The sequence below is a fragment of the Lampris incognitus genome, chromosome 14, assembly GCF_029633865.1.
Source record: "Lampris incognitus isolate fLamInc1 chromosome 14, fLamInc1.hap2, whole genome shotgun sequence".
Classification (NCBI taxonomy): domain Eukaryota; kingdom Metazoa; phylum Chordata; class Actinopteri; order Lampriformes; family Lampridae; genus Lampris; species Lampris incognitus.
In genome coordinates this window covers 44,029,270-44,043,241 of record NC_079224.1, presented here as the reverse complement: position 1 = coordinate 44,043,241, position 13,972 = coordinate 44,029,270, and the positions used below count along the sequence as shown (strand labels likewise).

The window sequence follows — 13,972 nt, the reverse complement described above, 5'->3', positions numbered from 1 at the left end:
CCCGGCAAGGAATCTGGAGAAATACCAAACAGGATACAACGAGTTAATTGATGATTTAAAAGTACTCTACCCACAATAGTGGTCGGACGACCCTGAGGCACTGTTTGGGGGAGATGAAGTCGAAAGACTCTGCCAGCAGTTTAGAATCGATGGCGCGCGGAACGTCATTCGGGCATATAGAGAATATAGGGACAATGGTGGGAAATGTGTCCCAGATGGACTGAAAGACCTCTTGGCAGCAGTCAACACGGTCCCCATCTCAAGTGCAGAGTGTGAGAGGGGCTTTTCCCCAGATGAACCTACTCTGCACCGCCAACAGGTCATCTCTTCGCACAACCACCATCTCCACGCTACTCTTCCTTCGCCTTGCCGGACCACCGCTCACCCTGTTCAACCCCATTCCATATGTGAGGTCATGGATTACTGAAGGCCACAGAACTGCACAGGACACTAGGAGTAAAGTAAGAAGCAGGGAGAAGGAGGCTGAAGGCTCTACTGACGTTTTGTGGGCTGTAGTTTTGTGATGGTGATCAATGTGTCAGGTCAAATTGTGTGATTCAAGCGCCATAGCCTATATGTATTGTATGCCGGCAAGTTGTTTAATGTTTTTTGTCTAAACATTTGAAAGTTTCTTTAGCTCGGCATTAACTTGGCGAACTTTGCTACTGTGCATGTGTCTGCTGCCTCGTTGTCACGTCAGGTTAGGCTAGGCCCGTCTGTTTAATAAAAGCAACATAAAATTATTGGTCGAAAAGCACGTGACTATTGCGTAGCTGTTTCAGCATCATGAAAAGCACTGTTTTGTTCATTTCTAAAATGTGTTCTGTGACCTTTTTTCTCACCCCTAACCTGCCGGAGCAGCACCCTCTCAGTGCTCCGGGACCTCCTCATTTACAAATTAAGCACTGTATATTATATATAAAATATTATATATAGTTATTTTATGTATATTTATATTAAGATAGATCAAATCAAATCAATTTTATTTGTGTAGCCCAATATCACAAATTACAAATGTGCCTCAGTGGGCTTAACAGCAACACAACAGCCTGTCCTTAGACCCTCTCATCGGATAAGGAACAACTCCCTAAAAAAACCTTTAACAGGGAGAAAAAACAGGAAGAAACCTCAGGGAGAGCAACAGAGGAGGATCTCTCTCCCAAGACGGACAGCGTGCAATGGATGTTGTGTTCACGCAATTTACACAACACAACATTGAAAGAGGATAACAGAATTATAATGGACATAACATTTATGAAGAACATGATGCACAGGATGCCAAGCGGTGTCCACATGCCAACGGAGCAGTCCAGGACCCGAGCCACGCGACCAGCATCACCATGTCATAAAAGAAAAACTTATGTGAGGAGAGGAAGGGCAGGCAGCATCCAAATGGCGGCCACCATCACCACGGAGACCTGGGAGGAGAACCGACCGCACATGCACGCAAGAGAGACTCGCATGACACCATTCAAACACAGAGAAAGAGAAAGGAAAAGACATCATTCAGAGAGAGAGAAAAGACATGTTAGCGAAGAGAACAGTTTGCAATAGTCATTAGCCATAATCAGTTAAGTCATCAATTCGTCATAATCTATACATGATAATCTCGTCGGCAGAACAGATGTTGGGGGGGGGGGACTCATGTACTTGTACTGAAATGCGTTATTTATTTATTTTATTTTTTTCCCTCCTACAGCTATCTTCATATTCCACTCCTCATTTGTTGAGCACTTTTACCAACAACGTTGATGAGTTCCGGAAAAAAAATGCTATCTTATTCATATGTGTATATATGTGTGTGTGTGTCTGTGGGTTGGGGGGGGGGGCTTAAAAGTATTGATTTCCCTCTCTGATGCCCACAGACAGCTTGGGATACAGTTTACAGTAAAGATACAGTAAACTAGACTGGTCTTCCCCCGACAGAATCCCTTCCTTTCTTTTTCTGCATTGTCTGTCTGTCTGTCTGTCTGTCTGTCTGCCTATCTGTCTGTCTGTCTATCTGTCTGTCTGTCTGTCTATCTGTCTGTCTGTCTGTCTGTCTGTCTATCCATCTATCTGTCTGTCTGTCTGTCTGTCTATCTGTCTGTCTATCTGTCTGTCTGTCTGTCTGTCTGTCTGCCTATCTGTCTGCCTGTCTGTCTGTCTATCTGTCTGTCTGTCTTGTCTGTCTGTCTGTCTGTCTGTCTGCCTCACTTTGCTCTGTCATTCTGCTGCTGTCTGCTCAGTCTCTTGTGATTCATCTGTTCATCGGAGGATCCCCCCCCCCCCCCCCCCGAGTCCAGATATTGCTTCAAGATGGTGATCTGGAGAGCCGCCGTGGGCCATGTTGTCATTTCGGTCGTGTGTCGATGACTAGATATTATGTAAGCATCCACTGGGTTTATTCAGAGCCAAAGCTTCCGTTGCCGCTTCCCTTTTGGGGTCGGTTCCAAAATTATTTTTTTTTAAAAAAGTCTTACCATCGGCTCCCCAACATGAACATCTGGTACTGGCAGGGGGTTGTATGTCAAGTCAATTTTATTTGTGTCGCCCAATATCACAACTTACAAATTTGCCTCAGTGGGCTTTACAGCAATACAACATCCTGCCCTTAGATCCTCCCATCAAATAAAAATAAGAATAAGAAAGCCATTTAAACCATCCGATTGTATAGGGACAGTAAGCAGGTGCCGCACCCCGGGACCGACTCCAGTTCTTCTTTCCATCGCCTTGCTCAGGGGCACAGACAGGAGTATTAACCCTAACATGCATGTCTTTTTGATGGTGGGAAGAAACCGGAGCACCAGGAGGAAACCCACGCAGACACGGGTAGAACATGCAAGCTCCACACAGAAAGGATCTGTGACAGCCTGGGGGTTCAAACCCAAGACCTTCTTGCTGTGAGGCAAGAGTGCTAATCACTGGAACACCGGATAAGGAACAACTCCCTAAAATAAGACCTTTAACAGGGAGAAAAATAGGAAGAGGCCTCAGGGAGAGCAACAGAGGAGGGATCTCTCTCCCAAAACGGACAACATGCAATGGATGTTGTGTTTACACAATTTACACAATACACCATTGAAAGAGGATAACAGAATTGTATGGATTTATAAGATATATAAAAAGAAGATGTGATGAGGGGGATGCCAAGCAGTATCCAGGTGATGACCGTCATCACCATGGAGACCTGGGAGGAGGACAGACTGTACATGCACACAGGGGAGACTCGCATCACACCATTCACACACACAGAAGAAGAGAAAGGAGAAGACGTCATTCAGAGAGAGAGAGAAAAGACGTGCGAGAGAAGAGATCAGTTTGCGATAGTCAATAATGTGAGTGATCTGTGTTGATTTGACTGCACCATTAAATGGTCTCCGCTTCCTAGTGTTGCAAACAAACAGAGTTTAACACGCGTTTGTGTCATCTTTACGGAAATATTGTATACAGCGGTACGCAGGGTTTACCTGCATGTGAAGATGGAAAAATGACTTTAAACTGCAGTCTCAAGCTACCCAGTTTTGTGCAACACTTCTTTAAGGAGTAGCTAAACACGAGATCATTTTAGTAAGTTTGCTGACATCTTGCATGTTAAAAACCATGTTAAGGTTAAAAACATGACGGGCTGGTCTTGGTACTCTGTGATGTTAGCATAGCAGGATAAACACAGCTGCAGCTAATAATAATGGCTCTGTGATGTTAGCATAGCAGAACAAACACAGCTGCAGCTAATAACATTAATAATGGCCCTGTGATGTTAGTGTAGCAGGACAAACACAGCTGCAGCTAATAATAATGGCTCTGGGATGTTAGCATAGCAGAACAAACACATCTGCAGGTAATAACATTAATAATGGCCCTGTGATGTTAGTGTAGCAGGACAAACACAGCTGCAGCTAATAACATTAATAATGGCCCTGTGATGTTAGTGTAGCAGGACAAACACAGCTGCAGCTAATAACATTAATAATGGCTCTGTGATGTTAACATAGCAGGACAAACACAGCTGCAGGTAATAACATTAATAATGGCCCTGTGATGTTAGTGTAGCAGGACAAACGCAGCTGCAGCTAATAACAGTAATAATGTATCTGTGATGTTAACATAGCAGGGCAAACACAGCTGCAGCTAATAACATTAATAATGGCTCTGTGATGTTAACATAGCAGGACAAACACAGCTGCAGCTGATAACATTAATAATGGCTCTGTGATGTTAGCGTAGCAGCACAAACACAGCTGCAGCTAACGACATTAATAATGCTGTAATGTTAGCATAGCAGGACAAAAAACTGCAGCTAACAATAATGGCTCTGTGATGTAAGCATAGCAAGACAAACACAGCTGTTGCTAATAACATTAATAATGGATCTGTGATGTTAACATAGCAGGGTAAACACAGCTGCAGGTAATAACATTAATAATAGCTCTGTGATGTTAGCATAGCAGGGCAAACACAGCTGCAGCTAATAACATTAATAATGGCTCTGTGATGTTAACATAGCAGGACAAACACAGCTGCAGGTAATAACATTAATAATGGCCCTGTGATGTTAGTGTAGCAGGACAAACACAGCTGCAGCTAATAACATTAATAATGGATCTGTGATGTTAACATAGCAGGGCAAACACAGCTGCAGCTAATAACATTAATAATGGCTCTGTGATGTTAACATAGCAGGACAAACACAGCTGCAGCTAATAACATTAATAATGGCCCTGTTATGTTAGTGTAGCAGGACAAACACAGCTGCAGCTAATAACATTAATAATGGCTCTGTGATGTTAGCATAGCAGGACAAACAGCTGCAGCTAATAACATTAATAATGGATCTGTGATGTTAACATAGCAGGGCAAACACAGCTGCAGCTAATAACATTAATAATGGCTCTGTGATGTTAGCATAGCAGGAAAAAAACTGCAGCTAACATTAATAATGGCTCTGTGATGTAAGCATAGCAGGGCAAACACAGCTGCAGCTAATAACATTAATAATGGCTCTGTGATGTTAACATAGCAGGGCAAACACAGCTGCAGCTAATAACATTAATAATGGCTCTGTGATGTTAGCATAGCAGGACAAACACAGCTGCAGCTAATAAAATTAATAATGGCTCTGTGATGTTAGCATAGCAGGACAAACAGCTGCAGCTAATAACATTAATAATGGCTCTGTGATGTTAGCATAGCAGGACAAAAAACTGCAGCTAACAATAATGGCTCTGTGATGTAAGCATAGCAAGACAAACACAGCTGTTGCTAATAACATTAATAATGGCTCTGTGATGTTAACATAGCAGGGCAAACACAGCTGCAGCTAATAACATTAATAATGGCTCTGTGATGTTAACATAGCAGGGCAAACACAGCTGCCGCTAATAACATTAATAATGGATGTGTTTGATTTAGGTGGATCAGCACATCCATCAACACAAATGGATCTGTGTGATTTAGGTGGACCAGCATCCAGCATGTCCATCAGCACAAACAGACAGAAAGACAGAGCCAGCAGTAACAATTGTCAGTAGTCCTGTCAATTCTGGTTCCTTGGCACACCTACATCCTGCAGAACCATTATTAACCATAAAGCCAGAGAAATCTCGTACTAGCATACTATTCAGCACACCAAAACAGGATGCGAGTGTTTTTAGTGTGTCTGAAACCTTAGTGTGTACCAAATTCTATGTGAAAAATACCCGGATGTCATACTACATCCAGAAAAATATTGTAGTACGCAAACAGAGGCCACTACACTGGCATGAGTACCACACAATGTGTTGTAATACTTCATGACAACAACCAACAATGGGGGAGGGCGATACAAAACCCAACAGGCAGGACGGTGGAACCATTTAAATCAGCAGAACGTAGTCGTATCTGGTTATCAGCTGGTTATCAGTACACCCACCTTGTGGCATCATACAGGCCTTTAACCTTTACATGGTTTTTAACCTGTAGATGTCAGCAAACCCACTAAAGCCGTCTAGTGTTTACATGTGTAGAGATTCCTCTCTTTCTTTCTCTGATTATTAATCTTTTGTCCTCTCTCCCGGTCTCGGTCTGGCCTTGCCACTTGTTCTCCTTTCGTTCTATCCGTTCTCTGTCACTCCCTAAAAGCTTTGGTGTGGTGTAGAAGTCAGAAGCCCTCCATGTCCACATCTCGTACCAACCCCACCAAAGAAGAAGTAAAAAGTCATCTAGAAACAGCGGTACCGTCGGGATGAGCAGAGCTATCTCGTACCAGACGTCATGTGTTTACTTTGCCTCCCCGAGGACGGGCTCTGTACAGATGTTCTGTCAACAACAGCCAGAGGTTATGAGAGATTAACACTAAATTCACGTCCTATTCATAATCCACTTCGCTGGAGTGCTAAGCGGAGAAGACAGGAAGGCGGTGGGTTTCTGTAGCGTTTCATTTTTATTTTTTTAGATGCCTCGTGGAAGCCTTTTAAACCGCGGCAAAAATGTGACAAAATAGCATTTTGACTGTCAATAGCTTTTAGATCTGAAGCACCTCGTGAACCTGGCTTCTAACTCACTCATTCTCAAACAGACCTTTAATGTCCTGTTTTTAGCTGTTACCATGTGTAGATTACACTGGTCTACAAAAGTATAGTTTTTTTTCTCTTGCATGGACTTTGGAAACTGTTTTTGGCTAATTTTGGGCTGCTGAATCCAAATCTGAGCTCAGATTTGCTCCATCGCATCAAGTTTTTGTGCTATCTGCTCCTTATTCAGGATTTTATAAAAGTTGACCATCTAGTCCGGCAATCTTGGTGGGGATAAAAATGACCCCTATTCATTTCCTAAGTCATTTCATGCTAGGCTGAGTGTTTATTTATTCATTGTAATCATTTTTGCATCTATTGATCTTCTAACGCAACAGTGTTTTTGTTAACTTCGAGTGTAAAATTGCTGTTTTCTCAAAAATAATGATTTTTCATAGTTCAAAAACCTGATGTGATAGGCAAAAACTAATGCCAGATTTGGATTCAGCACCCAAAAGTTAGCTAGAATCCATTGAAAAACCCCATGCAAGAAAAATGGTGTTGACCAGTTATTATTAGAGGGTTGCAACCCCCGAAAAACCTTGGTGACTGAGTGCAGCTCAAAAAATATATGTTGATGTAAACTGGTGAGGATTTTGCCATTGTTTTGGTTTTTTTTTTGCCCTCTTTTTCTACTCAATTTTATCCAGCCAATTACCCCCTCCCACTCTTCCAAGCCGTCCTGGTCGCTGCTCCACCCCCTCTGCCGATCCGGGGAGGCTGCAGACTACCACATGCCTCCTCCCATACACGTGGAGTCGCCAGCTGCTTCTTTTCACCTGACAGTGAGGAGTTTCACCAGGGGGACGTAGCGCGTGGGAGGATCACGCTATTCCCTCCAGTTCCCCCTCCCCCCCCGAACAGGCGCCCTGACCAGACCCACCAGCCTCAACCAGACGAGGCGCTGGTGCAGCGACTAGGACACATACCCACATTCGCTTCCCACCCACAGACACAGCCAGTTGTGTCTGTTGGGACACCCAACCAAGCCGGAGGTGACAGTGGGATTCGAACCAGCAGTCCCCGTGTTGGTAAGCAACGGAATAGACTGCCACGCCACCTGGACGCGACGATCTACAAATTCACCCAAAGTCCATACAAAGGCGAGGGGATGAGCAAGCACTCGTAGTTATTCAGAACATTTCAGTCCCTATTTATCGACAAACACTTTCACCAGCCAAAAAATGTACCTGCCTGAAGTTAGAGGCATATTTGGCATATATTTTGACCGGGTAGGACAAACACTGGTGCAGCAGCATACACGTATGTGTTGGAAAAAGGACTGAAACGTGATGCTGATGTGTCCATGACAACCAATATGGCTGTCCAACAGTGTTCCCATATAATGGGATGTAGTTTGTAATACATTAGACTGTGTTAGCTTTGGTCCCAGGATCCATTTTTACAAGGGTGGGAACGCTTTACTGCTGAGCCGACGGCACACCAGCCACAATGGCTGCTACACCTGGTTTGTAGTCCTGCTACACCTGGTTTGTAGTCCCAGAACATCAGAGTCAACAGGTCTGTTTCTCTCTACCACCTACGTCCAACTACACCGATCAGCCAAAACATGCCACCAAAACGGCTCTGATCTGTCAATGCATGGCCTCCTCAAGACCTCTGAAGGTGTCCTCTGGTATCTGGCTCCAAGAGGTTAGCAGCAGATCCTTTAAGTCCTGTAAGTTGTGAGGTGGGGCCTCCACGGATGGGACTTGTTTTTCTAGCACACCCCACAGATGCTCGATCAGACTGAGATCTGGAGAATTACGAGGCCCAGGTCAACACCTTGAACTCTTTGTCATGTTCCTCAAACCATTCCTGTACAAGGTGTGCAGTGTGCCAGGGGGCGTTATCCTGCTGAAAGAGGCCACTGCCATCAGGGAATAGCGTTGCCATGAAGGGGTGGACCTGGTGTGTAACAGTGTTTAGGTAGGTGGTGCGTGTCAGAGTAACGTCCACGTGAATACCAGGACCCAAGGTTTTCCAGCAGAACATTGCCCAGAGCATCACACCGCCTCCACCATCTTGTCTTCTTTCCATAGTGCATCCCGGTGCCATCTCCTCCCCAGGTAAACGACACACAGGCACCCGGCCGTCCACATGATGTTAAAGAAAACGTGATTCATCAGACCAGGCCGCCTTCTGTCATTGCCCCATGGTCCAGTTGTGATGCTCATGTGCCCACTGTAGGGCTTCCAGTGGTGGACGGGGGTCATCATGTCTGGCACACTTGGTCATGTCAGCGGTCAGAAATGAGACTTTCAGGGGGCATCCGGGTAGCATAGCGGTCTATTCTGTTGCCTGCCAACTTGGAGATCGCCGGTTCGAATCCCTGTGTTGCCTCCGGCTTGGTCAGGCGTCCCTACGACACAATTGGCCATGTCTGCGGGTGGGAAGCCGGATGTGGGTATGTGTCCTGGTCGCTGCACTAGCGCCTCCTCTGGTCAGTCAGGGCATGTGTTGGGGGGGGGGATAGCATGGTCCTCCCACGCGCTACATCCCCCTGGTGAAACTCCTCACTGTCGGGTGAAAAGAAGCGGCTGGTGACTCCACATATATGGGAGGAGGCATGTGGTAGTCTGCAGCCCTCCCCGGATTGGCAGAGGAGGTGGAGGAGCGACCAGGATGACTTTCACAACTGGAAGGCCTTTGGAGTGGACGGTGCAATTTCATGTATGGTTAAGCTCAACAACTTTACTATATACCTTATTTTCATGTATTTGTCAGCCCGTGCTCATCCGGCGACCACGTCTCTGACTGCCTGCTCCTGCCTATTAGAAGAAAAATCTTATCTTATTTGGTTATTTTGCAATTGTGGGAACCATCCTCCATTTGCTGGCTTTGTCATAGAAAGTGAAGACGTGGCCGGGTACCTCTAGAAGGATCAGCCCTGTGACCAAATGGTTGACAGACATCGGACAGCTCTGCTGCATCCCATAAAGTATTAGTCTAACACGGGAATGAGAATCACCTGTAGTTTATGTGGTGCTAAGAGGAAAACGCAATGACAGATCATGAGACATTTTATTGGATCGACGCCCTTCCTGGATGCCCAGGTTCACCTTACAACTAAATGAAAGAAACACAGGAGCACAAGAGTTCAGGTGTTAATCAGGAACACTTTATTTGTCATTTCGCTTCATGCACTTGTGTACATGAAACGAAATACCGTTTCCTCCAGCCCACAGTAGTACAACACAAAGACAACAATACATCCAACACACATATCCACACTAACACATATATCCAAACTAAACAAAAAAACACAGTCCAAGGGAACTAGCTAGCCAGGATGACTGTCGGAACCGCCGGTCTGCATGGGTTAGCAGTTAGCTTAGCCTGCCCCGCTTCCGCGTCCTGTCAGACCACCCTCGGTGTTTCCTCGGGAGCAGCCTCACACAGGGGCTGTGGTCCCCGGGCCCACCGGACGAAGCAGACCAAGCTCTCCCAGCTGATCCAGCACCAGCTCCCCCCATCCAGACACCCTCAACACACCTCCCTGCACTCCTCACCACAGTCAACGCCAGGTGAGGCCGCCGCCAGACCGCCCTCGGTGTTACCGGAACTGCCGGTCTGCATGGGTTAGCAGTTAGCTTAGCCTGCCCCGCTTCCACGTCCTGTCAGACCACCCTCGGTCTTTCCTCGGGAGCAGCCTCACACAGGGGCTGTGGTCCCCGGGCCCACCGGACGAAGCAGACCAAGCTCTCCCAGCTGATCCAGCACCAGCTCCCCCCATCCAGACACCCTCGACACACCTCCCTGCACTCCTCACCACAGTCAACTTGGCCAGGTGAGGCCGCCGCCAGACCGCCCTCGGTGTTACCGGAACTGCCGGTCTGCATGGGCTAGCAGTTAGCTTAGCCTGCCCCGCTCTCCCAGCCGTTAAATGAAGACCAAACGTAAGCGCAGATACGGGCAAAGACACTGCATGGACGGTACTGGGTGAGGCCGCCGCAGATGTGAATCCACGCCGCCATCTTCCGACACCGGAAGCAGAAATAATAAAGAACCAGGCTGCACAGAGCTGAAGGAGGTGTTCTGAGTAATTGTTTGAAGGCTGGTTGTGACTCAACTCGTTTGATTTCTGTAGAAAATCGTAAAGCGGTGAAGAAAGCGAGACGTGGAGTCAGTTCTCTGTGTTTTCTTCTCCCACAGGGAACATTAGCAGGAACTGCACGGCACACGGATGGTCCGACGTCTTTCCAAACATCACCAGCGTGTGTGGGTCGGAGCCCATCCAGGAAAAGGTAGGAGTCAGAACGAAGCATCCTTGAATGTGAGGGTGTATGTTGTGTGTGAGGCCTTGCAGGGTTTTTACTGCTGGTCATGTGTGAGCACCTTCACTGTACCGTTCCTCTGGCTTCTGGCTTCTCCGTCTCAGCATCTGCTCTCTCCTCTCTCGTTATTTATTCTCTCTCTCTCTCTCTCTCTCTCTCTCTCTCTCTCTCTCTCTCTCTCTCTCTCTCTCTCTCTCTCTTCCTCTCTCCTCCTTTTCTCTTCCTCTCTCCTCCTTTTCTCTTCCTCTCCCTCTGCCTCTCTCTTCCTCTCTTTTCCTTTCTCTTTTCCCCTCTCTCTACCGCTCTCTTCCTCTCTCTTCTTCTCTTTCTGTCTACCTCTACCTCTCATCCTTTCTCTCTCTCTTTCTCCTTTCCCCTCTCCCTACCTCTTCCTTTCTCTTTTTCTGTCTTTCTCTTTCTGTCTGTCTCACTTCCTCCCTCTTCTTCTTTCTCTCTTCCTCTTTCTCTTCCGCTGTCTCTACCTCTCTTCCTCGCTCTCTCTTCCTCTCTTTCTCCCTTCCTCTCTCAATCTCTCCCTCTCTCTTTTCCTCTCTTTCGCTCTCTACCTCTCTTCCTCTGTCTACCTCTCTACCTCTCTTTCTCTTTTTCTCTCTACTGCTCTCTTCCTCTCTCCACTGCCCTCTTCCTCTCTTTCTCTCTACCTCTCTTCCTCTCTCTCTACCTCTCTCTTCCTCTCTCTATCTCCCTTCCTGTCTGTCTCTCTTCCTTTTCTCTTCCTCTCCCTCTGCCTCTCTCTTCCTCTCTTTTCCTTTTTCTTTTCCCCTCTCTCTACCGTTCTCTTCCTCTCTCTTCTTCTCTTTCTGTCTACCTCTACCTCTCATCCTTTCTCTCTCTCTCTTTCTCTTTCCCCCTCTCCCTACCTCTTTTTCTGTCTTTCTCTTTCTCTCTGTCTCTCTTCTGCTCTCTCACTTCCTCTCTCTTCTTCTTTCTGTCTTCCTCTTTCTCTTCTGCTGTCTCTACCTCTCTCCCTCTCTTTCTCTCTTCCTGTCTCTCTCTACCTCTCTTCCTCTCTACCTCTTTCTCCCTTCCTCTCTCAATCTCTCCCTCTCTCTTTCGCTCTCTACCTCTCTTCCTCTGTCTACCTCTCTACCTCTCTTTCTCTCTCTACTGCTCTCTTCCTCTCTCCACTGCCCTCTTCCTCTCTCTAGCACTCTTTCTCTCTACCTCTCTTCCTTTCTTTCTCTTCCTCTCTCTCTACCTCTCTCTTCCTCTCTCTACCGCTCTCTTCCTCTCTCTAGCGCTCTCTTCCTCTCTCTACCTATGTCTCTCTTCCTGTCTCAATTCAATTCAACCTCTCTCTCTCTCTCTCCCTGTCTCCATCTGTGCTGCAGTGTGAAGCTGTCTTGTCCTAACAATATTTTGAACATGTCATAATCGAAGCCTTTGACATGACAACACAGAATGGATAGAAAACCTTTGACATGACAACACAGAATGGATAGAAAATCTTTGACATGACAACACAGAATGGATAGAAAGCCTTTGACATGACAACACAGAATGGATAGAAAACCTTTGACATGACAACACAGAATGGATAGAAAATCTTTGACATGATAACACAGAATGGATAGAAAACCTTTAACATGATAACACAGAATGGATAGAAACCTTTGACATGGTAACACAGAATGGATAGGAAACCTTTGACATGACAGCACAGAATGGATAGAAAACCTTTGACATGGTAACACAGAATGGATAGAAAACCTTTGACATGACAACAAAGAATGGATAGAAAATCTTTGACATGATAACACAGAATGGATAGAAAACCTTTAACATGACAACACAGAATGGATAGGAAACCTTTAGCATGACAACAAAGAATGGATAGAAAACCTTTAACATGACAACACAGAATGGATAGAAAACCTTTAACATGACAACACAGAATGGATAGAAAACCTTTGACGTGGTAACACAGAATGGATAGGAAACCTTTGACATGATAACAGAATGGATAGAAAACCTTTGACATGTTAACACAGAATTGATAGAAAACCTTTGACATGGTAACACAGAATGGATAGAAAACCTTTGACATGGTAACACAGAATGGATAGAAAACCATTGACATGGTAACACAGAATGGATAGAAACCCTTTGACATGATAACACAGAATGGATAGAAAACCTTTGACATAATAGAAAACCTTTGACATGGTTACAGAATGGATAGAAAACCTTTGACATGGTAACAGAATGGATAGAAAACCTTTGACGTGGTAACACAATGTATAGAAAACCTTTGACGTGGTAACACAGAATGGATACAAAACCTTTGACATGGTAACACAGAATGGATAGGAAACCTTTAATATGACAACACAGGATGGATAGAAAATCTTTGACATGACAACACAGAATGGATAGAAAACCTTTGACGTGGTAACATAGAATGTATAGAAAACCTTTGACATGATAACAGAATGGATAGAAAACCTTTGACATGTTAACACAGAATTGATAGAAAACCTTTGACATGGTAACAGAATGGATAGAAAACCTTTGACATGGTAACACAGAATGGATAGAAAACCTTTGACATAATAGAAAACCTTTGACATGGTTACAGAATGGATAGAAAACCTTTGACATGGTAACAGAATGGATAGAAAACCTTTGACGTGGTAACACAATGTATAGAAAACCTTTGACGTGGTAACACAGAATGGATACAAAACCTTTGACATGGTAACACAGAATGGATAGAAAACCTTTGACGTGGTAACACAGAATGGATAGAAAACCTTTGACATGATAACACAGAATGGATAGAAAACCTTTGACATAATAGAAAACCTTTGACATGGTAACAGATTGGATAGAAAACCTTTGACATGATAACAGAATGGATAGAAAACCTTTGACATGGTAACAGAATGGATAGAAAACATTTGACATGGTAACAGAATGGATAGAAAACCTTTAACATGACAACACAGAATGGATAGAAAACCTTTGACATGATAACACAGAATGGATAGAAAACCTTTGACATGATAACACAGAATGGATAGAAAACATTTGACATGGTAACAGAATGGATAGAAAACCTTTGACATGATTACACAGAATGGATAGAAAACATTTGACATGGTAACAGAATGGATAGAAAACATTTGACATGATAACACAGAA

General features: G+C 44.9%; 1 protein-coding gene across 1 annotated transcript in view; it reads left to right on the top strand.

The window, feature by feature from the left end:
• Nucleotides 1-13,972, top strand: part of vipr2 (vasoactive intestinal peptide receptor 2) — a 76,781-nt gene that overhangs the window by 31,335 nt on the left and 31,474 nt on the right. The window contains exon 4 of the mRNA XM_056293929.1: nucleotides 10,686-10,777. Coding sequence (XP_056149904.1) covers nucleotides 10,686-10,777 — 92 coding nt within the window. The remainder of the gene's footprint in view (nucleotides 1-10,685; nucleotides 10,778-13,972) is intronic.